This window comes from Argiope bruennichi, chromosome X1 (assembly GCF_947563725.1).
Source record: "Argiope bruennichi chromosome X1, qqArgBrue1.1, whole genome shotgun sequence".
Lineage (NCBI taxonomy): Eukaryota > Metazoa > Arthropoda > Arachnida > Araneae > Araneidae > Argiope > Argiope bruennichi.
This window is the reverse complement of record NC_079162.1, coordinates 3,095,295-3,120,757: the sequence shown is the minus strand read 5'-3', so window position 1 is coordinate 3,120,757 and position 25,463 is coordinate 3,095,295. Positions and strand designations below refer to the sequence as shown.

The 25,463-nt window shown below is 33.5% G+C and overlaps 1 protein-coding gene across 1 annotated transcript; it reads left to right on the top strand.

Moving 5' to 3' along the window:
• Nucleotides 1-11,075: 11,075 nt before the first annotated feature.
• Nucleotides 11,076-12,044, top strand: LOC129958422 (uncharacterized). The gene has a single exon (XM_056070907.1). It carries the CDS (start codon nucleotides 11,076-11,078, stop codon nucleotides 12,042-12,044), a length of 969 nt encoding a protein of 322 aa, XP_055926882.1.
• Nucleotides 12,045-25,463: the final 13,419 nt, after the last annotated feature.

Below are 25,463 nucleotides of genomic sequence, written 5' to 3'. Positions count from 1 at the left end.
TGCGACTTTTAAAAAATGATGGATTAAATATTATTTTCTGCTGGGTACCGAGTCATGTCGGCATCTTGGGGAATGAGAAGGCGGACTTGGCCGCAAAATCTGCGCATGGGAATTCCCTTCTGCGACAATAAAAGGTCCATCTATCACCACATCTGTTCAAACTGGCAAATGTCATGGGATCTGCAGATCCAAAATAAACTACATTTTATAAAAACGGACGTTGTTTCTTGGCCTGTTCATCCTATACGTGAGATGGATGTTAAATTGACTCGTCTCCGTATAGGGCATACGCGCTTCAACCACAAACATCTCATTTTCGGGGAAAATGCGCCTATGTGCAACAGCTGCCATGTTAATTTTACTGTTCACCATATCTTAATTGAATGTCCTGCTTTTAATTCGTATCGTGCTCGTTTTTTTAACTCGTCTTCAACATTACAAGACTTGGTGGGTGAAAAATACCACCCAAATATTTTTAAATTCTTACGAGCTATTGGCATTTTTACTTGTATATAATTTTTCTATTATTCTATTTGTGTTGAACATTTTTGTGTTCTTGTTCGTTCTTCTTTGTTTCACAATTTTATGTTTTTAAATGTTCAGATACCAAGATAACATTTTAAATTATGCAATTTTATCTTTGCACACTTTTTTAAAACACTCATTTGTTGGTTCAGTATATCTTTTATAATGTTACCATTTGATTGGCGCAGTATGGCCAAATGTGGCTTTTGCGCCAATAAACCTCACAAACCAACAAACCAACCAATCAGAAGCTCTCGGGTTGCGAAGCTTGTTGGCTGGATCGGCCGAGTGTGCCATATAGTTTTGCAGGTCCTCAGTTCGAGGCTCGAAGCCGACAAATATTTTTATATATTTTTCGTCTTCTTTTTTTTAAATTTATTTTAGTCAGTTTCATCTTTCATTACTAGAGTTAAAATGAATAATTCCAAATCATATACGTCAAAAATAGAATTTAATTTCAAAATATTTCTATATTTATTCGAAATTTTACGAGTCAAGTTCACGCACATGCGCAGAATTCATTCGTATTCTTAGCATTGTGCTTTTAGACCAGATTGACACCGTATTTAATATTTTACTGGACAGTCGTAATGAGAATCTTAGACACTTCAGAAGCTCTCGGGTTACGAAGCTAGGTGGCTGGATCGGCAGAGTGGGGAACTTGGTTTTGCAGTTCTTCAGTTCGAGGCTCGAAGCCGACATATATTTTTCTTCTTTTTTTAAAATTTATTTTAGCCAGATTACTCCTTCATTCCTAGAGTTAAAATGAATAATTCCAAATCCTATACGTCAAAAATAGAATTTAATTTCAAAATATTTCTATATTTATTCGAAATTTTACGAGTCATGTTCGCGCACATGCGCAAAATTCATTCGTATTCTTAGCATTCTGCTTTTAGACCATATTGACACCGTATTTAAAATTTTACTGGACAGTTGTAATGAGAATCTTAGACCATTCAGAAGCGCTCGGTTTACGAAGCTTGGTGGCTGGATTGGCAGGGTTTGGAACTTAGTTTTGCAGGTCTTCAGTTCGAGGATCGGAGCCGTCAAATGTTTTTATATATTTTTCTTTTTTTTAAATTTATTTTAGTCAGTTTCAACTTTCAATTCTAGAGTTAAAATGAATTATTCCAAATCATATACGTCAAAAATAGAATTTAATTTCAAAATATTTCTATGTTTATTCGAAATTTTACGAGTCACGTTCAATCACATGCGCAGAATTCATTCGTATTCTTAGCATTGTGCTTTTGGACCAGATTGACACCGTATTTAAAATTTTACTGGACAGTCGTAATGAGAATGTTAGACACTTCAGAAGCTCTCGGGTTACGAAGCTAGGTGGCTGGATCGGACGAGTGGGGAACTTAGTTTTGCAGGTGTTCAGTTCGGGGCTCGGAGCCGTCAAATGTTTTTATATATTTTTCTTTTTTTTTAAATTTATTTTAGTCAGTTTCATCTTTCATTACTAGATTTAAAATGAATTATTCCAAATCATATACGTCGAAAATAGAATTGAATTTCAAAATATTTCTATATTTATTCAAAATTTTACGAGTCACGTTCATGCACATGCGCAGAATTCATTCGTATTATTAGCATTGTGCTTTTAGACCAGATTGACACCGTATTTAAAATTTTACTGGACAGTCGTAATGAGAATCTTAGACACTTCAGAAGCTCTCGGGTTACGAAGCTAGGTGGCTGGATCGGCAGAGTGGGGAACTTGGTTTTGCAGTTCTTCAGTTCGAGGCTCGAAGCCGACAAATATTTTTATATATTTTTCGTCTTCTTTTTTTTAAATTTATTTTAGTCAGTTTCATCTTTCATTATTATAGTTAAAATGAATAATTCCAAATCATATACGTCAAAAATAGAATTTAATTTCAAAATATTTCTATATTGATTCGAAATTTTACGAGTCAAGTTCACGCACATGCGCAGAATTCATTCGTATTCTTAGCATTGTTCTTTTAGACCAGATTAACACCGTTTTTAAAATTTTACTGGACAGTCATAATGAGAATCTTAGACCCTTCAGAAGCTCTCGGTTTACGAAGAATGGTGGCTGGATCGGCAGAGTGAGGAACTTGGTTTTGCAGTTCTTCAGTTCGAGGCTCGAAGCCGACATATATTTTTATATATTTTTCTTCTTTTTTTAAAATTTATTTTAGCCAGATTACTCCTTCATTCCTAGAGTTAAAATGAATAATTCCAAATCCTATACGTCAAAAATAGAATTTAATTTCAAAATATTTCTATATTTATTCGAAATTTTACGAGTCATGTTCGCGCACATGCGCAAAATTCATTCGTATTCTTAGCATTCTGCTTTTAGACCATATTGACACCGTATTTAAAATTTTACTGGACAGTTGTAATGAGAATCTTAGACCATTCAGAAGCGCTCGGTTTACGAAGCTTGGTGGCTGGATTGGCAGGGTTTGGAACTTAGTTTTGCAGGTCTTCAGTTCGAGGATCGGAGCCGTCAAATGTTTTTATATATTTTCTTTTTTTTAAATTTATTTTAGTCAGTTTCAACTTTCAATTCTAGAGTTAAAATGAATTATTCCAAATCATATACGTCAAAAATAGAATTTAATTTCAAAATATTTCTATGTTTATTCGAAATTTTACGAGTCACGTTCAATCACATGCGCAGAATTCATTCGTATTCTTAGCATTGTGCTTTTGGACCAGATTGACACCGTATTTAAAATTTTACTGGACAGTCGTAATGAGAATGTTAGACACTTCAGAAGCTCTCGGGTTACGAAGCTAGGTGGCTGGATCGGACGAGTGGGGAACTTAGTTTTGCAGGTGTTCAGTTCGGGGCTCGGAGCCGTCAAATGTTTTTATATATATATTTTATTTAAATTTAGTTAATCAGTTTCATCTTTCATTACTAGAATTAAAATAAATTATTTTAAATCATATACGTTGAAAATGGAATTGAATTTCAAAATATTTCTACATTTATTCGAAATTTTAAGAGTCAAGTTCACGCACATGCGCAGAATTCATTCGTATTCTTAGCATTGTGCTTTTAGACCAGATTGACACAGTATTTAAAATTTTACTTTACAGTCGTAATGAGAATCTTAGACACTTCAGAAGCTTTCGCGTTACGAAGCTAGGTGGCTGGATCGGCAGATTTTGGAACTTAGTTTTGCAGTTCTTCAGTTCGAGGCTATAAGCCGACAAATTTTTTTATATATTATTCGTCTTCTTTTTTTAAAATTTATTTTAGTCAGTTTCATCTTTCATTACTAGAGTTAAAATGAATTATTCCAAATCATATACGTCAAAAATACAATTTAATTTCAAAATATTTCTATATTTATTCGAAATTTTTCGAGTCATGTTCGCGCACATGCGCAGAATTCATTCTTATTCTTAGCATTGTGCTTTTAGCCCAGATTGACACCGTATTTAAAATTTTACTGGACAATCTTAGACACTGAAATAAAGAATCTTAGACACTTCAGAAATTCTCGGTTTACGAAGCATGGTGGCTAGATCGGCCGAGTGTGGCATATAATTTTGCAGGTCTTCAGTTCGAGGCTCCAAGCCGACAAATATTTTTATATATTTTTCTTCATTTTTTAAAATTTGTTTTATCCAGATTTCTCCTTCATTCCTAGAGTTAATATGAATAATTCCAAATCCTATACGTCAAAAATAGAATTTAATTTCAAAATATTTCTATATTGATTCAAAATTTTACGAGTGAAATTCACGCACATGCGCAGAATTCATTCGTATTCTTATCATTGTTCTTTTAGACCAAATTAAGTATTGTGTAAATCTGGTTTTAAAAGCACAATGCTAAGAATATTAATAGATTCTGCGCATGTGCGCGAAGTTGACTCTTAAAATTCCGATAAAATATAGAAATATATTAAATTTATAATATTGTTTTGAAATATATGATTTGGAATGATTCATAGTAACTCTATGAATAATGGAGAAATAAAGATAAAATTTATTTAAAAAAAAGAAAAATTATAAATTATTTGTCGATCTCGAGATTCGAACAGAAAACCAGCAAAATACAATGACACACCCTACCGATCTAGCCACCAAGACTCGTACCTCGAGAGCTGCTGAAGGGTCAAAGATTCTCATTGCGACTCGGCAATAAGTTTTAAGTATTGTGTAAATCTGGTTTTAAAAGCACAATGCTAAGAATATTAATAGATTCTGCGCATGTGCGGGAACTTGACTCTTAAAATTCCGATAAAATATAGAAATATTTTAAATTTATAATATTGTTTTGAAATATATGATTTGGAATGATTCATAGTAACGCTATGAATAATGGAGAAATATAGATAAAATTTATTTAAAAAAAAGAAAAATTATAAATTATTTGTCGATCTCGAGATTCGAACAGAAGACCAGCAAAATACAATGACACACCCTGCCGATCTAGCCACCAAGACTCGTACCTCGAGAGCTGCTGAAGGGTCAAAGATTCTCATTACGACTCGGCAATAAGTTTTACGTATTGTGTAAATCTGGTTTTAAAAGCACACTGCTAAGAATATTAATAGATTCTGCGCATATGCGGGAACTTGACTCTTAAAATTCCGATAAAATATAGAAATATTTTAAATTTATAGTATTGTTTTGAAATATATGATTTGGAATGATTCATAGTAACTCTATGAATAATGGAGAAATAAAGATAAAATTTATTTTAAAAAAAGAAAAATTATAAATTATTTGTCGATCTCGAGATTCGAACAGAAGACCAGCAAAATAAAATGACACACCCTGCCGATCTAGCAACCAAGACTCGTACCTCGAGAGCTTCTGAAAGGTCAAAGATTCTCATTACGACTCGGCAATAAGTTTTAAGTATTGTGTAAATCTGGTTTTAAAAGCACACTGCTAAGAATATTAATATGTTCTGCGCATGTGCGGGAACTTGACTCTTAAAATTCCGATAAAATATAGAAATATATAAAATTTATAATATTGTTTTGAAATATATGATTTGGAATGATTCATAGTAACTCTATGAATAATGGAGAAATAAAGATAAAATTTATTTAAAAAAAAGAAAAATTATGAATTATTTGTCGATCTCGAGATTCGAACAGAAGACCAGCAAAATACAATCACACACCCTGCCGATCTAGCCACCAAGACTCGTACCTCGAGAGCTTCTGAAGGGTCAAAGATTCTCATTACGACTCGGCAATAAGTTTTAAGTATTGTGTAAATCTGGTTTTAAAAGCACAATGCTAAGAAGATTAATAGATTCTGCGCATGTGCAGGAACTTAACTCTTAAAATTCCTATAAAATATAGAAATATTTTAAATTTATAATATTGTTTTGAAATATATGATTTGGAATGATTCATAGTAACTCTATGAATAATGGAGAAATAAAGATAAAATTTATTTAAAAAAAAGAAAAATTATAAATTATTTGTCGATCTCGAGATTCGAACAGAAGACCAGCAAAATACAATGACACACCCTGCCGATCTAGCCACCAAGACACGTATCTCGAGAGCTTCTGAAGGGTCAAAGATTCTCATTACGACTCGGCAATAAGTTTTAAGTATTGTGTAAATCTGGTTTTACAAGCACAATGCTAAGAATATTAATAGATTCTGCGCATGTGCGGGAACTTGACTCTTAAAATTCCGATAAAGTATAGAAATATTTTAAATTTATAATATTGTTTTGAAATATATGATTTGGAATGATTCATGGTAAATCTATGAATAATGGAGAAATAAAGATAAAATTTATTTAAAAAAAAGAAAAATTATAAATTATTTGTCGATCTCGAGATTCGAACAGAAGACCAGCAAAATACAATGACACACCCTGCCGATCTAGCCACCAAGACTCGTACCTCGAGAGCTGCTGAAGGGTCAAAGATTCTCATTACGACTCGGCAATAAGTTTTAAGTATTGTGTAAATCTGGTTTTAAAAGCACAATGCTAAGATAATTAATAGATTCTGCGCATGTGCGGGAACTTGACTCTTAAAATTCCGATAAAATATAGAAATATATTAAATTTATAATATTGTTTTGAAATATATGATTTGGAATGATTCATAGTAACTCTATGAATAATGGAGAAATAAAGATAAAATTTATTTAAAAAAAGAAAAATTATAAATTATTTGTCGATCTCGAGATTCGAACAGAATACCAGCAAAATACAATGACACACCCTGCCGATCTAGCCACCAAGACTCGTACCTCGAGAATTTCTGAATGGTCAAAGACTCTTATTATGACTCGGCAATAAGTTTTAAGTATTGTGTAAATCTGGTTTTAAAAGCCCCCTCAGGGGCTCACCTACTATAGGTGAGTACGGGTGTCCCAATCCCGAGGTACCCAGGGATCTATACTCCCTTTATGTTTATACTCCTCTTCGCCTTCTGCTGTCTGCTATGTCTTTCCTTCCCTCGACGGCAAGCGAGGGAGCTCTCCATGAGAAGCTGTCGCCGCTCTGTTTGCTTCTTGCTTCTCATGGACAGCCAATGTCCCACGTGTTGGCCGTGCGTGGCGACCCATTTGAAAGACGGGTGGTGCACTGTGGTCCCCGGTGTATCAATCGGCTGGTACCTAGTCACCTGAGTGGCTAGTCTGCTAGGGATCAAGCAAAGGGGTTACTGCTTGGGCTTGGCGTTAAGGGTGGTCACTGTCCCCGGGGGTAACTCCGAGCGTATAGGTTCCGGCTAGCACCAAGGTAAGTGCCGAGGCTGGGAATGGCCAGAGCCGGTGGCTGCCTTCCCTTGTTGGGCTCCGTGGTGGGCGGTGCCGTCGGGCCCGAATCATTCACCATATCGCATGGCTCCTCCCAAAAAGGGTCCCTTCAGTGGGCGTCATAAAGCACCAGTTTCTTCAAATTCTTACCATTTTGATAGTTTTTTTGTTGTAAAGCGGATCTCTAATGCTAACGAATCATTCGATAATGTATCACCATTTCTTGTTCAGAAGGCTGTAACTGGAACAGTTGGCGGTGTAACATCAATAAAAAAAATGCGCTCTGGGGACTTGCTTGTTGAGGTTAATTCTCGGAAGCAAGCCCAGCAGATACAAAAAATTAAAAAATTAGCTACAATACCGGTTACTGTTAATCCACATCAATCTTTGAACACCTCTAAAGGTGTGATTACCTGTGGGGAATTGCTAAATGTTTCCTTGGAGGTAATTATTGCAGAAATGAAACCGCAGGGTGTCACGAATGTTCGCCGCATCACTCTTCGGCGTGATGGAGAACTTCTGGAGACAAAACATCACATTTTAACGTTCAATACACCTAAACTGCCAGAATTTGCTTATGCCGGCTACATCAGACTACCAGTCCGTCCATATATACCAAACCCTCTGAGATGTTTCCATTGCCAGCGCTTTGGACATTCTAAAATGAATTGCCGCGGGTCATTAACATGTGCCCGTTGTGCAGGTAAAGGGCATGACAGCCAGCAATGTTCCGCACAGGAAAAGTGTGTGAACTGCAGTGGCAATCACCCTTCTTATTCTCGATCATGCCCGCGCTGGATACTAGAGAAACAAATCACTACTGTTAAGTTCAAAGAAGATATTACGTATCCCGAAGCCTTGGCGTAAGGTTCAAGCGCAAACGCCTACTCCTGGTAAGAGTAATGCTTCTGTACTTCAAAGCACCTATTGTTCAAACTGCTCCTGTGCAAATTGTGTGAAAAACTCTAAAAAATACAAACCACCTGAAAAACTTACAGATTCCGATTCTGAAAAATCAATTAATGATACTTCTGAAAAATCAATTAATGATACTTCTGAAAAATCAATTAATGATACTTCTGACACTCCTAAGGTTGTAAAAACAAAGTCTAAACGCAAAAAACAAAGCTCACTAACATTAAAACTTGCAAAACGCGGTCTTTCGCAAAAAGATTTACCTCTGAAATTAAAAAAATCAACCTCCAAAAATTCCGTCGCTTTGGGAATGGCGATGCAGGGTAATGTCCAAAAGGATTTAACAACGATCTTTGGGGATAAGTTGCATAGCCCTGATATAAAATTACATCCCTCTGCGGATGAAGATGAGCTTGATATGAGTTGCGATGATCCGGCAACTCAGACTAATGCCTCTGTTCTTTCTCCAGCCAAACATATCTCTTAATGGGTACCTTCGTTTCTTGGAATTGTCGCGGCATCCGGTCCAAATTGCAGGATATCAAGTCCATTATTAACAATTTTCATCCTGTCTGTTTCGGTGTTCAGGAGACCTTCTTGACACCCAACGTTCCACTAAAATTACGCGGATATAACTGTGTTCGGAAAGATGCAGGCACTGAATCTCATGGTTCTGGAGGTGTCTGCATCTTTACTTCAAACCTTTATCCGAGCACTCCTCTTATGTTGCATACATCTCTTCAGGCTGTGGCTGTGCAGGTCCATATACGATCTTTGGTCACAGTCTGCTGTATTTATCTTCCGCCACATGATATAATACGTCAGCAAGACCTTGACACATTAGTGGATCAACTTCCTTCGCCTTTTATTATAATCGGCGATTTCAACGGACATAGTACTTTGTGGGGCTCGGTTAGTACAAACTCTCGTGGGCAGCAGATTGAACAGTTTATTGCTAACAACTGTCTCTGTCTGCTCAATAATGACGAGCAAACGTACTTCCATGCCCCCACACGTAGCTTCCACTGTCTTGACCTGGCCATATGCTCTCCTGAACTGCTACCGATGTTGAATTTGACAGTTGGAGAGGATCTGCACAATAGCGATCACTTTCCCCTAATACTCTCCCACACTGATAGCGGTAGTGCGACTATTTGTCCCCCGCGTTTTCTATTCCAGCGGGCAGACTGGAATACATTTTCACAACTAGCGGTTATCAATGAGGCTATGGTCAGTGATACAGATATTTCAAAAGCAATACAAAATGTGATTGATACGATAATAAATGCCGCAAACACCACCATTCCGAAAACATCCCCACGTTTAAGAAAATTTCGTAGACCGTGGTGGAATAAAGCCTGTCGCGACAGCCATAAGAAACAGAAAAAATCATGGAATCTATTTAGAAGGTACCCGACGACTGAGAACTTGGTCGCTTTTAAGAAAGCCAAAGCGCTTGCACGTCGCATTCGCCGCCGCAGTCAGAGAGAATCATGGACTAAATTTGTTTCATCCATCACGTCCTCTACTACCAGTAAACTTTTAGGGAAAAAGGTAAAGGCTGCTAATGGGATCTATAATGAAACTTCTATTCCAGTTTTAAAAACTGGTAATATGATGTATTCGGACCCATTAGACGTTGCTAACATTCTTGGCCAATCGTTTGCACAAGTTTCCGCAACTGATTCTTACAGCCCTGAGTTTCTGGCAATTAAGAATCGCGCGGAACGGTTGCCTTTGCGCTTTAAAACCCGAGATGTCATTCCATATAATTGTGAATTCAGGATGTTTGAATTGGAAACGGCGCTGTCTCAAGTCCATGATACCAGTCCTGGGCCAGATGGAATCACATATAACATGCTTCGCCATTTGAATACCATTTCCCTTTCCAATCTGTTAATGCTTTTTAACAGAATATGGACTGAGCAGAAATACCCTTCACAATGGCGAGAAGCTATTGTGATTCCTATCTTAAAACCTGGCAAAGAACCATCTGTCCCTCTGAACTACAGGCCGATTGCTCTTACAAATTGCCTTTGTAAGACCTTCGAGCGCATGGTCAATGCTCGACTAATTTTCGAATTAGAGAAACATGGTTGCATCTCCCCATTGCAGAGTGGTTTCCGTAGAGGTCGCTCAACTCTTGACAACCTCGTATTACTGGAAACCGAAATTCGCAATGCATATGTCAGGAGAAACCACCTTGTCTCTATATTCTTTGATATAGAAAAAGCGTATGACCGAGCATGGCGCTATGGTATACTTTCTACCATTTTTAACTTTGGATTTAGAGGAAATTTACCCATATTTTTACAAAATTTTTTGACACAACGTACCTTTCGTGTTCGAATTGGTAATGTTTATTCTAATTATTTTATTCAAGCTGAGGGTGTTCCGCAAGGAAGTGTCCTCAGTGTCACGCTTTTTATTGTTCATCTAAGCCAAATTTTAAATAAGTTGCCTTCATCTGTTCAGGGAACACTATATGTTGATGATCTGCAGATCTCATGCCAAGGCAGTAATATGGATTTATTAGAGAGACAATTACAACACGCAGTAAATAAATTGGTAGCATGGTGCAATAACAATGGTCACACCATCTCCCCAGAGAAGAGTAGCTGCGTACACTTCTGTAGGAAAAGAGGCATTCATCAGGATCCCAATATTCAAATAAATGATTCACCGATTCCTGTAGTGAATGAAGTACGATTCTTGGGAGGAATTTTCGATCGAAAGCTCACCTTTCTATCGCATATCTTACACCTGCGAAGAAAGTGTGAGAAGGCGTTAAACATTTTGAAAGTACTCTCCAGAACATCTTGGGGTGCCGATCGAACCTCCCTTCTCCGTATTTATGAGGCAATAGTCCTCTCCCGAATAGATTACGGGTGCATGGTATATGGTTCCGCCCGTTCATCTGTTCTGAGGCGTCTAGATCCAGTCCACCATTCAGCTTTGCGTATCTGTTCTGGTGCATTTCGTACCTCTCCGGTTGAAAGCCTCTATGTCATATGTCATCAGCTACCCCTTTGCTTAAGGAGGCAGAAATTATCTGCTCAGTTTTATTTCAGAACTAAATCTGTTTCAAAACACCCCTTAAGCAATATGGCACTACCAGTAGGTCTGCGTCGATTGTATAATGCCCGTCCTTCGCACATACTTCCCTTTTATGATAGAGTCAAATTGCTGCTGCATGACTCGGATCTCAAAGACGTTCATATTAAAGCAGTTGATTCCTTTTGCTTCCCTCCCTGGGATATCCCGCGTTTTTCCTTTTTGAACCCCTTTACAGGATTCGATAAATCCTTAACTGCACATGTTGTTTTTCAGCAGCTGTTTTTATATCACCGCCATCAGTATTCATCTTTTGTACCTATTTTCACGGACGGCTCGAAAACAGATGGACATGTTGGATGTGGCATTGTGTTTCCATCTGAGACATTGAGTCACCGTCTTCATAATTGTTGTTCCGTTTATACTGCTGAGTTAATGGCAATTTTCTGTGCTCTTCAGAAAATTTCGGCTGCTACTCAGCATAATATCATTATTTATTCTGATAGCCTGAGTGCTCTGAAAGCACTTTCTAATTATCACAACAGAATGAATCCAATTGCTATTCGAATTTTGTTTATGTTGCGTGTATTAGAACAAGCTGGTCTAAGCATCTTATTTTGTTGGGTTCCTAGTCACGTGGGCATTTTAGGGAATGAGAAAGCAGATTCAGCTGCAAAATCTGCTTCGACATTTATGATCAAAGGACTTCCGTTTTGCGACGTTAAACTGTCTCTTAACTGCAGCATTTTATCTACCTGGCAAAAGTCATGGGATCTGCAGATCCATAATAAATTACATTTCATCTAACCGAAAATTAATTTGTGGCCAGTTAACACTATACGAGAGGCTGATGTCAAATTGACTCGCCTCCGTATAGGACATACTCGTTACACACACAGGCACCTCATTTTTGGCGAGACGGCTCCAAAGTGTCTCACGTGTGGTGTAGATTTTACAATAAATCACATTTTAATTGAATGCCCATGTTTTAATTCCTTCCGTCTACACTTTTTTAAGTCTTCGTCATTGACTTTGCAGGACCTGGTGGGAGAGAAATTCCACCCAAACATTTTTAAATTTTTAAAAACTATCGGTTTTTATATTTGTATCTAGTGCTTTTTAACTAATGCTAACGCTTGATTTTTTTTTTTTACATCGATAAATTGTAGCGTTTTTATCGAAACAGTGTTCCATATAGAACTATTACCATTCTTGCACATTAATTTTCTGCATGTCTATTTGGATACCTTTCGATTTATATTTTAACATGTGTGCTTTTACTGTCTGTCCTATCATCTTACCATTTGCTTGGCGCAGCATGGTCAAAAATGGCTTTTGCGCCAAAAAAAAAAATCAAACCAAACCTGGTTTTAAAAGCACAATGCTAAGAAGATTAATAGATTCTGCGCATGTGCGGGAACTTGATTCTTAAAATTCCGATAAAATATAGAAATATTTTAAATTTATAATATAGTTTTGAAATATATTATTTGGAATTATTCATAGTAACTCTATGAATAATGGAGAAATAAAGATAAAATTTATTTAAAAAAAAGAAAAATTATAAATTATTTGTCGATATCGAGATTCGAACAGAAGAACAGCAAAATACAATGACACACCGTGCCGATCTAGCCACCAAGACTCGTTCCTCGAGAGCTTCTGAAGGGTCAAAGATTCTCATTACGACTCGGCAATAAGTTTTAAGTATTTTGTAAATCTGATTTTAAAAGCACAATGCTAAGATAATTAATAGATTCTGCGCATGTGCGGGAACTTGACTCTTAAAATTCCGATAAAATATAGAAATATTTTAAATTTATGATATTGTTTTGAAATATATGATTTGGAATGATTCATAGTAACTCTATGAATAATGGAGAAATAAAGATAAAATTTATTTAAAAAAAAGAAAAATTATAAATTATTTGTCGATCTCGAGATTCGAACAGAAGACCAGCAAAATACAATGACACACCCTGCCGATCTAGCCACCCAGACTCGTACCTTGAGAGCTTCTGAAGGGTCAAAGATTCTCATTACGACTCGGCAATAAGTTTTAAGTATTGTGTAAATCTGGTTTTAAAAGCACAATGCTAAGATAATTAATAGATTCTGCGCATATGCGGGAACTTGACTCTTAAAATTAAGATAAAATATAGAAATATTTTAAATTTATGATATTATTTTGAAATATATGATTTGGAATGATTCATAGTAACTCTATGAATAATGGAGAAATAAAGATAAAATTTATTTAAAAAAAAGAAAAATTATAAATTATTTGTCGATCTCGAGATTCGAACAGAATACCAGCAAAATACAATGACATACCCTGCCGATCTAGCGAACAAGACTCGTACCTCGACAGTTTCTGAATGGTCAAAGACTCTTATTACGACTCGGCAATAAGTTTTAAGTATTGTGTTAATCTGGTTTTCAAAGCACAATGCTAAGAAGATTAATAGATTCTGCGCATGTGCGGGAACTTGACTCTTAAAATTCCGATAAAATATAGAAATATATTAAATTTATAATATTGTTTTGATATATATGATTTGGAATGATTCATAGTAACTCTATGAATAATGGAGAAATAAAGATAAAATTTATTTAAAAAAAAGGAAAATTATAAATTATTTGTCGATCTCGAGATTCGAACAGAAGACCAGCAAAATACAATGACACACCCTGCCGATCTAGCCACCAAGACTCGTACCTCGAGGGCTTCTGAAGGGTCAAAGATTCTCATTACGACTCGGCAATAAGTTTTAAGTATTGTGTAAATCTGGTTTTAAAAGCACAATGCTAAGAATATTAATAGATTCTGCGCATGTGCGGGAACTTGACTCTTAAAATTCCGATAAAGTATAGAAATATTTTAAATTTATAATATTGTTTTGAAATATATGATTTGGAATGATTCATGGTAAATCTATGAATAATGGAGAAATAAAGACAAAATTTATTTAAAAAAAAGAAAAATTATAAATTATTTGTCGATCTCGAGATTCGAACAGAAGAACAGCAAAATACAATGACACACCCTGCCGGTCTAGCCACCAAGACTCGTACCTCGAGAGCTGATGAAGGGTCAAAGATTCTCATTACGACTCGGCAATAAGTTTTAAGTATTGTGTAAATCTGGTTTTAAAAGCACAATGCTAAGAAGATTAATAGATTCTGCGCACGTGCGGGAACTTGATTCTTAAAATTCCGATAAAATATAGAAATATTTTAAATTTATAATATTGTTTTGAAATATATGATTTGGAATGATTCATAGTAACGCTATGAATAATGGAGAAATATAGATAAAATTTATTTAAAAAAAAGAAAAATTATAAATTATTTGTCGATCTCGAGATTCGAACAAAAGACCAGCAAAATACAATGACACACCCTGCCGATCTAGCCACCAAGACTCGTACCTCGAGAGCTGCTGAAGGGTCAAAGATTCTCATTACGACTCGGCAATAAGTTTTAAGTATTGTGTAAATCTGTTTTTAAAAGCACACTGCTAAGAATATTAATAGATTCTGCGCATGTGCGGGAACTTGACTCTTAAAATTCCGATAAAATAAAGAAATATATTAAATTTATAATATTGTTTTGAAATATATGATTTGGAATGATTCATAGTAACTCTATGAATAATGGAGAAATAAAGATAAAATTTATTTAAAAAAAAGAAAAATTATAAATTATTTGTCGATCTCGAGATTCGAACAGAAGACCAGCAAAATACAATGACACACCCTGCCGATCTAGCCACCAAGACTCGTACCTCGAGGGCTTCTGAAGGGTCAAAGATTCTCATTACGACTCGGCAATAAGTTTTAAATATTGTGTAAATCTGGTTTTAAAAGCACAATGCTAAGAATATTAATAGATTCTGCGCATGTGCGGGAACTTGACTCTTAAAATTCCGATAAAGTATAGAAATATTTTAAATTTATAATATTGTTTTGAAATATATGATTTGGAATGATTCATGGTAAATCTATGAATAATGGAGAAATAAAGACAAAATTTATTTAAAAAAAAGAAAAATTATAAATTATTTGTCGATCTCGAGATTCGAACAGAAGAACAGCAAAATACAATGACACACCCTGCCGATCTAGCCACCAAGACTCGTACCTCGAGAGCTGATGAAGGGTCAAAGATTCTCATTACGACTCGGCAATAAGTTTTAAGTATTGTGTAAATCTGGTTTTAAAAGCACAATGTTAAGAATATTAATAGATTCTGCGTATGTGCGGGAACTTGACTCTTAAAATTCCGATAAAATATAGAAATATTATAAATGTATAATATTGTTTTGAAATATATGATTTGGAATGATTCATAGTAACTCTATGAATAATGGAGAAATAAAGATAAAATTTATTTAAAAAAAAGAAAAATTATAAATTATTTGTCGATCTCGAGATTCGAACAGAATACCAGCAAAATACAATGACACACCCTGCCGATCTAGCCACCAAGACTCGTACCTCGAGAGCTGCTGAAGGGTCAAAGATTCTCATTACGACTCGGCAATAAGTTTTAAGTATTGTGTAAATCTGTTTTTAAAAGCACACTGCTAAGAATATTAATAGATTCTGCGCATGTGCGGGAACTTGACTCTTAAAATTCCGATAAAATAAAGAAATATATTAAATTTATAATATTGTTTTGAAATATATGATTTGGAATGATTCATAGTAACTCTATGAATAATGGAGAAATAAAGATAAAATTTATTTAAAAAAAAGAAAAATTATAAATTATTTGTCGATCTCGAGATTCGAACAGAATACCAGCAAAATACAATGACACACCCTGCCGATCTAGCCACCAAGACTCGTACCTCGAGGGCTTCTGAAGGGTCAAAGATTCTCATTACGACTCGGCAATAAGTTTTAAATATTGTGTAAATCTGGTTTTAAAAGCACAATGCTAAGAATATTAATAGATTCTGCGCATGTGCGGGAACTTGACTCTTAAAATTCCGATAAAGTATAGAAATATTTTAAATTTATAATATTGTTTTGAAATATATGATTTGGAATGATTCATGGTAAATCTATGAATAATGGAGAAATAAAGACAAAATTTATTTAAAAAAAAAAAATTATAAATTATTTGTCGATCTCGAGATTCGAACAGAAGAACAGCAAAATACAATGACACACCCTGCCGATCTAGCCACCAAGACTCGTACCTCGAGAGCTGATGAAGGGTCAAAGATTCTCATTACGACTCGGCAATAAGTTTTAAGTATTGTGTAAATCTGGTTTTAAAAGCACAATGTTAAGAATATTAATAGATTCTGCGTATGTGCGGGAACTTGACTCTTAAAATTCCGATAAAATATAGAAATATTATAAATTTATAATATTGTTTTGAAATATATGATTTGGAATGATTCATAGTAACTCTATGAATAATGGAGAAATAAAGATAAAATTTATTTAAAAAAAAGAAAAATTATAAATTATTTGTCGATCTCGAGATTCGAACAGAATACCAGCAAAATACAATGACACACCCTGCCGATCTAGCCACCAAGACTCGTACCTCGAGAGCTGCTGAAGGGTCAAAGATTCTCATTACGACTCGGCAATAAGTTTTAAGTATTGTGTAAATCTGTTTTTAAAAGCACACTGCTAAGAATATTAATAGATTCTGCGCATGTGCGGGAACTTGATTCTTAAAATTACGATAAATTAAACAAATATTTTAAATTTATAATATTGTTTTGAAATATATGATTTGGAATGATTCATAGTAACTATATGAATAATGGAGAAATAAAGATAAAATTTATTTAAAAAAAAGAAAAATTATAAATTATTTGTCGATCTCGAGATTCGAACAGAATACCAGCAAAATACAATGACACACCCTGCCGATCTAGCCAACAAGACTCGTACCTCGACACTTTCTGAATGGTCAAAGACTCTTATTGCGACTCGGCAATAAGTTTTAAGTATTGTGTAAATCTGGTTTTCAAAGCACAATGCTAAGAAGATTAATAGATTCTGCGCATGTGCGGGAACTTGATTCTTAAAATTCCTATAAAATATAGAAATATTTTAAATTTATAATATTGTTTTGAAATATATGATTTGGAATGATTCATAGTAACTCTATGAATAATGGAGAAATAAAGATAAAATTTATTTAAAAAAAAGAAAAATTATAAATTATTTGTCAATCTCGAGATTCGAACAGAAGAACAGCAAAACACAATGACACACCGTGCCGATCTAGCCACCAAGACTCGTACCTCGAGAGCTTCTGAAGGGTCAAAGATTCTCATTACGACTCGGCAATAAATATTAAGTATTGTGTAAATCTGGTTTTAAAAGCACAATGCTAAGAATATTAATAGATTCTGCGCATGTGCGGGAACTTGACTCTTAAAATTCCGATAAAATATAGAAATATTTTAAATTTATAATATTGTTTTGAAATATATGATTCGGAATGATTCATAGTAACTCTATGAATAATGGAGAAATAAAGATAAAATTTATTTAAAAAAAAAGAAAAATTATAAATTATTTGTCGATCTCGAGATTCGAACAGAAGACCAGCAAAATACAATGACACACCCTGCCGATCTAGCCACCAAGACTCGTACCTTGAGAGCTTCTGAAGGGTCAAAGATTCTCATTACGACTCGGCAATAAGTTTTAAGTATTGTGTAAATCTGGTTTTAAAAGCACAATGCTAAGATAATTAATAGATTCTGCGCATGTGCGGGAACTTGACTCTTAAAATTCCGATAAAATATAGAAATATATTAAATTTATAATTTTGTTTTGAAATATATGATTTGGAATGATTCATAGTAACTCTATGAATAATGGAGAAATAAAGATAAAATTTATTTAAAAAAAAGAAAAATTATAAATTATTTGTCGATCTCGAGATTCGAACAGAATACCAGCAAAATACAATGACACACCCTGCCGATCTAGCCACCAAGACTCGTACCTCGAGAGTTTCTGAATGGTCAAAGACTCTTTTTACGACTCGGCAATAAGTTTTAAGTATTGTGTAAATCTGGTTTTAAAAGCACAATGCTAAGAAGATTAATAGATTCTGCGCATGTGCGGGAACTTGACTCTTAAAGTTCCGATAAAATATAGAAATATATTAAATTTATAATATTGTTTTGATATATATGATTTGGAATGATTCATAGTAACTCTATGAATAATGGAGAAATAAAGATAAAATTTATTTAAAAAAAAAGAAAAATTATAAATTATTTGTCGATCTCGAGATTCGAACAGAATACCAGCAAAATACAATGACACACCCTGCCGATCTAGCCACCAAGACTCGTACCTCGAGAGTTTCTGAATGGTCAAAGACTCTTATTACGCCTCGGCAATAAGTTTTAAGTATTGTGTAAATCTGGTTTTAAAAGCACAATGCTAAGAATATTAATAGATTCTGCGCATGTGCGGGAACTTGATTCTTAAAATTCCGATAAAATATAGAAATATTTTAAATTTATAATATTGTTTTGAAATATATGATTTGGATTGATTCATAGTAACTCTATGAATAATGGAGAAATAAAGATAAAATTTATTTAAAAAAAAGAAAAATTATAAATTATTTGTCGATCTCGAGATTCGAACAGAATACCAGCAAAATACAATGACACACCCTACCGATCTAGCCACCAAGACTCATACCTGGAGAGTTTCTGAACGGTCAAAGACTCTTATTACGACTCGGCAATAAGTTTTAAGTATTGTGTAAATCTGGTTTTAAAAGCACAATGCTAAGAAGATTAATAGATTCTGCGCATGTGCGGGAACTTGACTCTTAAAATTCCGATAAAATATAGAAATATTTTAAATTTATAATATTGTTTTGAAATATATGATTTGGAATGATTCATAGTAACTCTATGAATAATGGAGAAATAAAGATAAAATTTATTTTAAAAAAAGAAAAATTATAAATTATTTGTCGATCTCGAGATTCGAACAGAAGAACAGCAAAATACAATGACACACCGTGCCAATCTAGCCACCAAGACTCGTGCCTCGAGAGCGTCTGAAGGGTCAAAGATTCTCATTACGACTCGGCAATAAGTATTAAGTATTGTGTAAATCTGGTTTTAAAAGCACAATGCTAAGAATATTAATAGATTCTACGCATGTGCGGGAACTTGACTCTTAAAATTCCGATAAAATATAGAAATATTTTAAATTTATAATATTGTTTTGAAATATATGATTTGGAATGATTCATAGTAACTCTATGAATAATGGAGAAATAAAGATAAAATTTATTTAAAAAAAGAAAAATTATAAATTATTTGTCGATCTCGAGATTCGAACAGAAAACCAGCAAAATACAATGACACACCCTGCCGATCTAGCAACCAAGACTCATACCTCGAGAGCTTCTGAAGGGTCAAAGATTCTCATTACGACTCGGCAATAAGTATTAAGTATTGTGTAAATCTGGTTTTAAAAGCACAATGCTAAGAATATTAATAGATTCTACGCATGTGCGGGAACTTGACTCTTAAAATTCCGATAAAATATAGAAATATTTTAAATTTATAATATTGTTTTGAAATATATGATTTGGAATGATTCATAGTAACTCTATGAATAATGGAGAAATAAAGATAAAATTTACTTAAAAAAAATAAATAAATAAATTATTTGTCGATCTCGAGACTCGAACAGAAGACCAGCAAAATACAATGACACACCCTGCCGATCTAGCCACCAAGACTCGTACCTCGAGAGCTTCTGAAGGGTCAAAGATTCTCATTACGACTCGGCAATAAGTTTTAAGTATTGTGTAAATCTGGTTTTAAAAGCACAATGCTAAGAATATTAATAGATTCTACGCATGTGCGGGAACTTGACTCTTAAAATTCCGATAAAATATAGAAATATTTTAAATTTATAATATTGTTTTGAAATATATGATTTGGAATGATTCATAGTAACTCTATGAATAATGGAGAAATATAGATAAAATTTATTTAAAAAAAAGAAAAATTATAAATTATTTGTCGATCTCGAGATTCGAACAGAAGACCAGCAAAATACAATGACACACCCTGCCGATCTAGCCACCAAGACTCGTACCTCGAGAGCTTCTGAAGGGTCAAAGATTCTCATTACGACTCGGCAATAAGTTTTAAGTATTGTGTTAATCTGGTTTTAAAAGCACAATGCTAAGATAATTAATAGATTCTGCGCATGTGCGGAAACTTGACTCTTAAAATTCCTATAAAATATAGAAATATTTTAAATTTATAATATTGTTTTGAAATATATGATTTGGAATGATTCAAGTAACTCTATGAATAATGGATAAATAAAGATAAAATTTATTTAAAAAAAAGAAAAATTATAAATTATTTTTAGATCTCGAGATTCGAACAGAAGAACAGCAAAATACAATGACAAACCGTGCCGATCTAGCCACCAAGACTCGTACCTCGAGAGCTTCTGAAGGGTCAAAGATTCTCATTACGACTCGGCAATAAGTATTAAGTATTGTGTAAATCTGGTTTTAAAAGCACAATGCTAAGAATATTAATAGATTCTGCGCATGTGCGGGAACTTGACTCTTAAAATTCCGATAAAATATAGAAATATATTAAATTTATAATATTGTTTTGAAATATATGATTTGGAATGATTCATAGTTACTCTATGAATAATGGAGAAATAAAGATAAAATTTATTTAAAAAAAAGAAAAATTATAAATTATTTGTCGATCTCGAGATTCGAACAGAATACCAGCAAAATACAATGACACACCCTGCCGATCTAGCCACCAAGACTCGTACCTCGAGAGTTTCTGAATGGTCAAAGACTCTTTTTACGACTCGGCAATAAGTTTTAAGTATTGTGTAAATCTGGTTTTAAAAGCACAATGCTAAGAAGATTAATAGATTCTGCGCATGTGCGGGAACTTGACTCTTAAAATTCCGATAAAATATAGAAATATATTAAATTTATAATATTGTTTTGAAATATATGATTTGGAATGATTCATAGTAACTCTATGAATAATGGAGAAATAAAGATAAAATTTATTTAAAAAAAAGAAAAATTATAAATTATTTGTCGATCTCGAGATTCGAACAGAATACCAGCAAAATACAATGACACACCCTGCCGATCTAGCCACCAAGACTCGTACCTCGAGAGTTTCTGAATGGTCAAAGACTCTTATTACGCCTCGGCAATAAGTTTTAAGTATTGTGTAAATCTGGTTTTAAAAGCACAATGCTAAGAATATTAATAGATTTTGCGCATGTGCGGGAACTTGAATCTTAAAATTCCGATAAAATATAGAAATATTTTAAATTTATAATATTGTTTTGAAATATATGATTTGGAATGATTCATAGTAACGCTATGAATAATGGAGAAATATAGATAAAATTTATTTAAAAAAAAGAAAAATTATAAATTATTTGTCGATCTCGAGATTCGAACAAAAGACCAGCAAAATACAATGACACACCCTGCCGATCTAGCCACCAAGACTCGTACCTCGAGAGCTGCTGAAGGGTCAAAGATTCTCATTACGACTCGGCAATAAGTTTTAAGTATTGTGTAAATCTGTTTTTAAAAGCACACTGCTAAGAATATTAATAGATTCTGCGCATGTGCGGGAACTTGACTCTTAAAATTCCGATAAAATATAGAAATATTTTAAATTTATAATATTGTTTTGAAATATATGATTTGGAATGATTCATAGTAACTCTATGTATAATGGAGAAATAAAGATAAAATTTATTTTAAAAAAAGAAAAATTATAAATTTTTTGTCGATCTCGAGATTCGAACAGAAGAACATCAAAATACAATGACACACCGTGCCGATCTAGCCACCAAGACTCGTACCTCGAGAGCTTCTGAAGGGTCAAAGACTCTCATTACGACTCGGCAATAAGTATTAAGTATTGTGTAAATCTGGTTTTAAAAGCACAATGCTAAGAATATTAATAGATTCTACGCATGTGCGGGAACTTGATTCTTAAAATTCCGATAAAATATAGAAATATTTTAAATTTATAATATTGTTTTGAAATATATGATTTGGAATGATTCATAGCAACTCTATGAATAATGGAGAAATAAAGATAAAATTTACTTAAAAAAAATAATAAATAAATTATTTGTCGATCTCGAGACTCGAACAGAAGACCAGCAAAATACAATGACACACCCTGCCGATCTAACAACCAAGACTCGTACCTCGAGAGCTTCTGAAGGGTCAAAGATTCTCATTACGACTCGGCAATAAGTTTTAAGTATTGTGTAAATCTGGTTTTAAAAGCACACTGCTAAGAATATTTATATGTTCTGCGCATGTGCGTCAACTTCACTCTTAAAATTCCTATAAAATATAGAAATATTTTAAATTTATAATATTGTTTTGAAATATATGATTTGGAATGATTCATAGTAACTCTATGAATAATGGAGAAATAAAGATAAAATTTATTTTTAAAAAAAGAAAAATTATAAATTATTTGTCGATCTCGAGATTCGAACAGAAGACCAGCAAAATACAATGACACACCCTGCCGATCTAGCCACCAAGACTCGTACCTCGAGAGCTTCTGAAGGGTCAAAGATTCTCATTACGACTCGGCAATAAGTTTTAAGTATTGTGTAAATCTGTTTTTAAAAGCACAATGCTAAGATAATTAATAGATTCTGCGCATGTGCGGGAACTTGATTCTTAAAATTCCGATAAAATATAGAAATATATTAAATTTATAATATTGTTTTGAAATATATGATTTGGAATGATTCATAGTTACTCTATGAATAATGGAGAAATAAAGATAAAATTTATTTAAAAAAAAGAAAAATTATAAATTATTTGTCGATCTCGAGATTCGAACAGAATACCAGCAAAATACAATGACACACCCTGCCGATCTAGCCACCAAGACTCGTACCTCGAGAGTTTCTGAATGGTCAAAGACTCTTTTTACGACTCGGCAATAAGTTTTAAGTATTGTGTAAATCTGGTTTTAAAAGCACAATGCTAAGAAGATTAATAGATTCTGCGCATGTGCGGGAACTTGACTCTTAAAATTCCGATAAAATATAGAAATATATTAAATTTATAATATTGTTTTGAAATATATGATTTGGAATGATTCATAGTAACTCTATGAATAATGGAGAAATAAAGATAAAATTTATTTAAAAAAAAGAAAAATTATAAATTATTTGTCGATCTCGAGATTCGAACAGAAGACCAGCAAAATACAATGACACACCCTGCCGATCTAGCCACCAAGACTCGTACCTCGAGAGCTTCTGAAGGGTCAAAGATTCTCATTACGACTCGGCAATAAGTTTTAAGTATTGTGTAAATCTGTTTTTAAAAGCACAATGCTAAGATAATTTATAGATTCTGCGCATGTGCGGGAACTTGATTCTTAAAATTCCGATAAAATATAGAAATATATTAAATTTATAATATTGTTTTGAAATATATGATTTGGAATGATTCATAGTTACTCTATGAATAATGGAGAAATAAAGATAAAATTTATTTAAAAAAAAGAAAAATTATAAATTATTTGTCGATCTCGAGATTCGAACAGAATACCAGCAAAATACAATGACACACCCTGCCGATCTAGCCACCAAGACTCGTACCTCGAGAGTTTCTGAATGGTCAAAGACTCTTTTTACGACTCGGCAATAAGTTTTAAGTATTGTGTAAATCTGGTTTTAAAAGCACAATGCTAAGAAGATTAATAGATTCTGCGCATGTGCGGGAACTTGACTCTTAAAATTCCGATAAAATATAGAAATATATTAAATTTATAATATTGTTTTGAAATATATGATTTGGAATGATTCATAGTAACTCTATGAATAATGGAGAAATAAAGATAAAATTTATTTAAAAAAAAGAAAAATTATAAATTATTTGTCGATCTCGAGATTCGAACAGAATACCAGCAAAATACAATGACACACCCTGCCGATCTAGCCACCAAGACTCGTACCTCGAGAGTTTTTGAATGGTCAAAGACTCTTTTTACGACTCGGCAATAAGTTTTAAGTATTGTGTAAATCTGGTTTTAAAAGCACAATGCTAAGAAGATTAATAGATTCTGCGCATGTGCGGGAACTTGACTCTTAAAATTCCGATAAAATATAGAAATATATTAAATTTATAATATTGTTTTGAAATATATGATTTGGAATGATTCATAGTAACTCTATGAATAATGGAGAAATAAAGATAAAATTTATTTAAAAAAAAGAAAAATTATAAATTATTTGTCGATCTCGAGATTCGAACAGAATACCAGCAAAATACAATGACACACCCTGCCGATCTTGCCACCAAGACTCGTACCTCGAGAGTTTCTGAATGGTCAAAGACTCTTATTACGCCTCGGCAATAAGTTTTAAGTATTGTGTAAATCTGGTTTTAAAAGCACAATGCTAAGAATATTAATAGATTTTGCGCATGTGCGGGAACTTGAATCTTAAAATTCCGATAAAATATAGAAATATTTTAAATTTATAATATTGTTTTGTTTTATATGATTTGGAATGATTCATAGTAACGCTATGAATAATGGAGAAATATAGATAAAATTTATTTAAAAAAAAGAAAAATTATAAATTATTTGTCGATCTCGAGATTCGAACAAAAGACCAGCAAAATACAATGACACACCCTGCCGATCTAGCCACCAAGACTCGTACCTCGAGAGCTGCTGAAGGGTCAAAGATTCTCATTACGACTCGGCAATAAGTTTTAAGTATTGTGTAAATCTGTTTTTAAAAGCACACTGCTAAGAATATTAATAGATTCTGCGCATGTGCGGGAACTTGACTCTTAAAATTCCGATAAAATATAGAAATATTTTAAATTTATAATATTGTTTTGAAATATATGATTTGGAATGATTCATAGTAACTCTATGTATAATGGAGAAATAAAGATAAAATTTATTTTAAAAAAAGAAAAATTATAAATTATTTGTCGATCTCGAGATTCGAACAGAAGAACAGCAAAATACAATGACACACCGTGCCGATCTAGCCACCAAGACTCGTACCTCGAGAGCTTCTGAAGGGTCAAAGACTCTCATTACGACTCGGCAATAAGTATTAAGTATTGTGTAAATCTGGTTTTAAAAGCACAATGCTAAGAATATTAATAGATTCTACGCATGTG

Bases quoted from the DNA above. Each gene is read 5' to 3' on its own strand.
- LOC129958422 (XM_056070907.1), top strand. From the start codon at position 11,076: ATGGTATATGGTTCCGCCCGTTCATCTGTTCTGAGGCGTCTAGATCCA.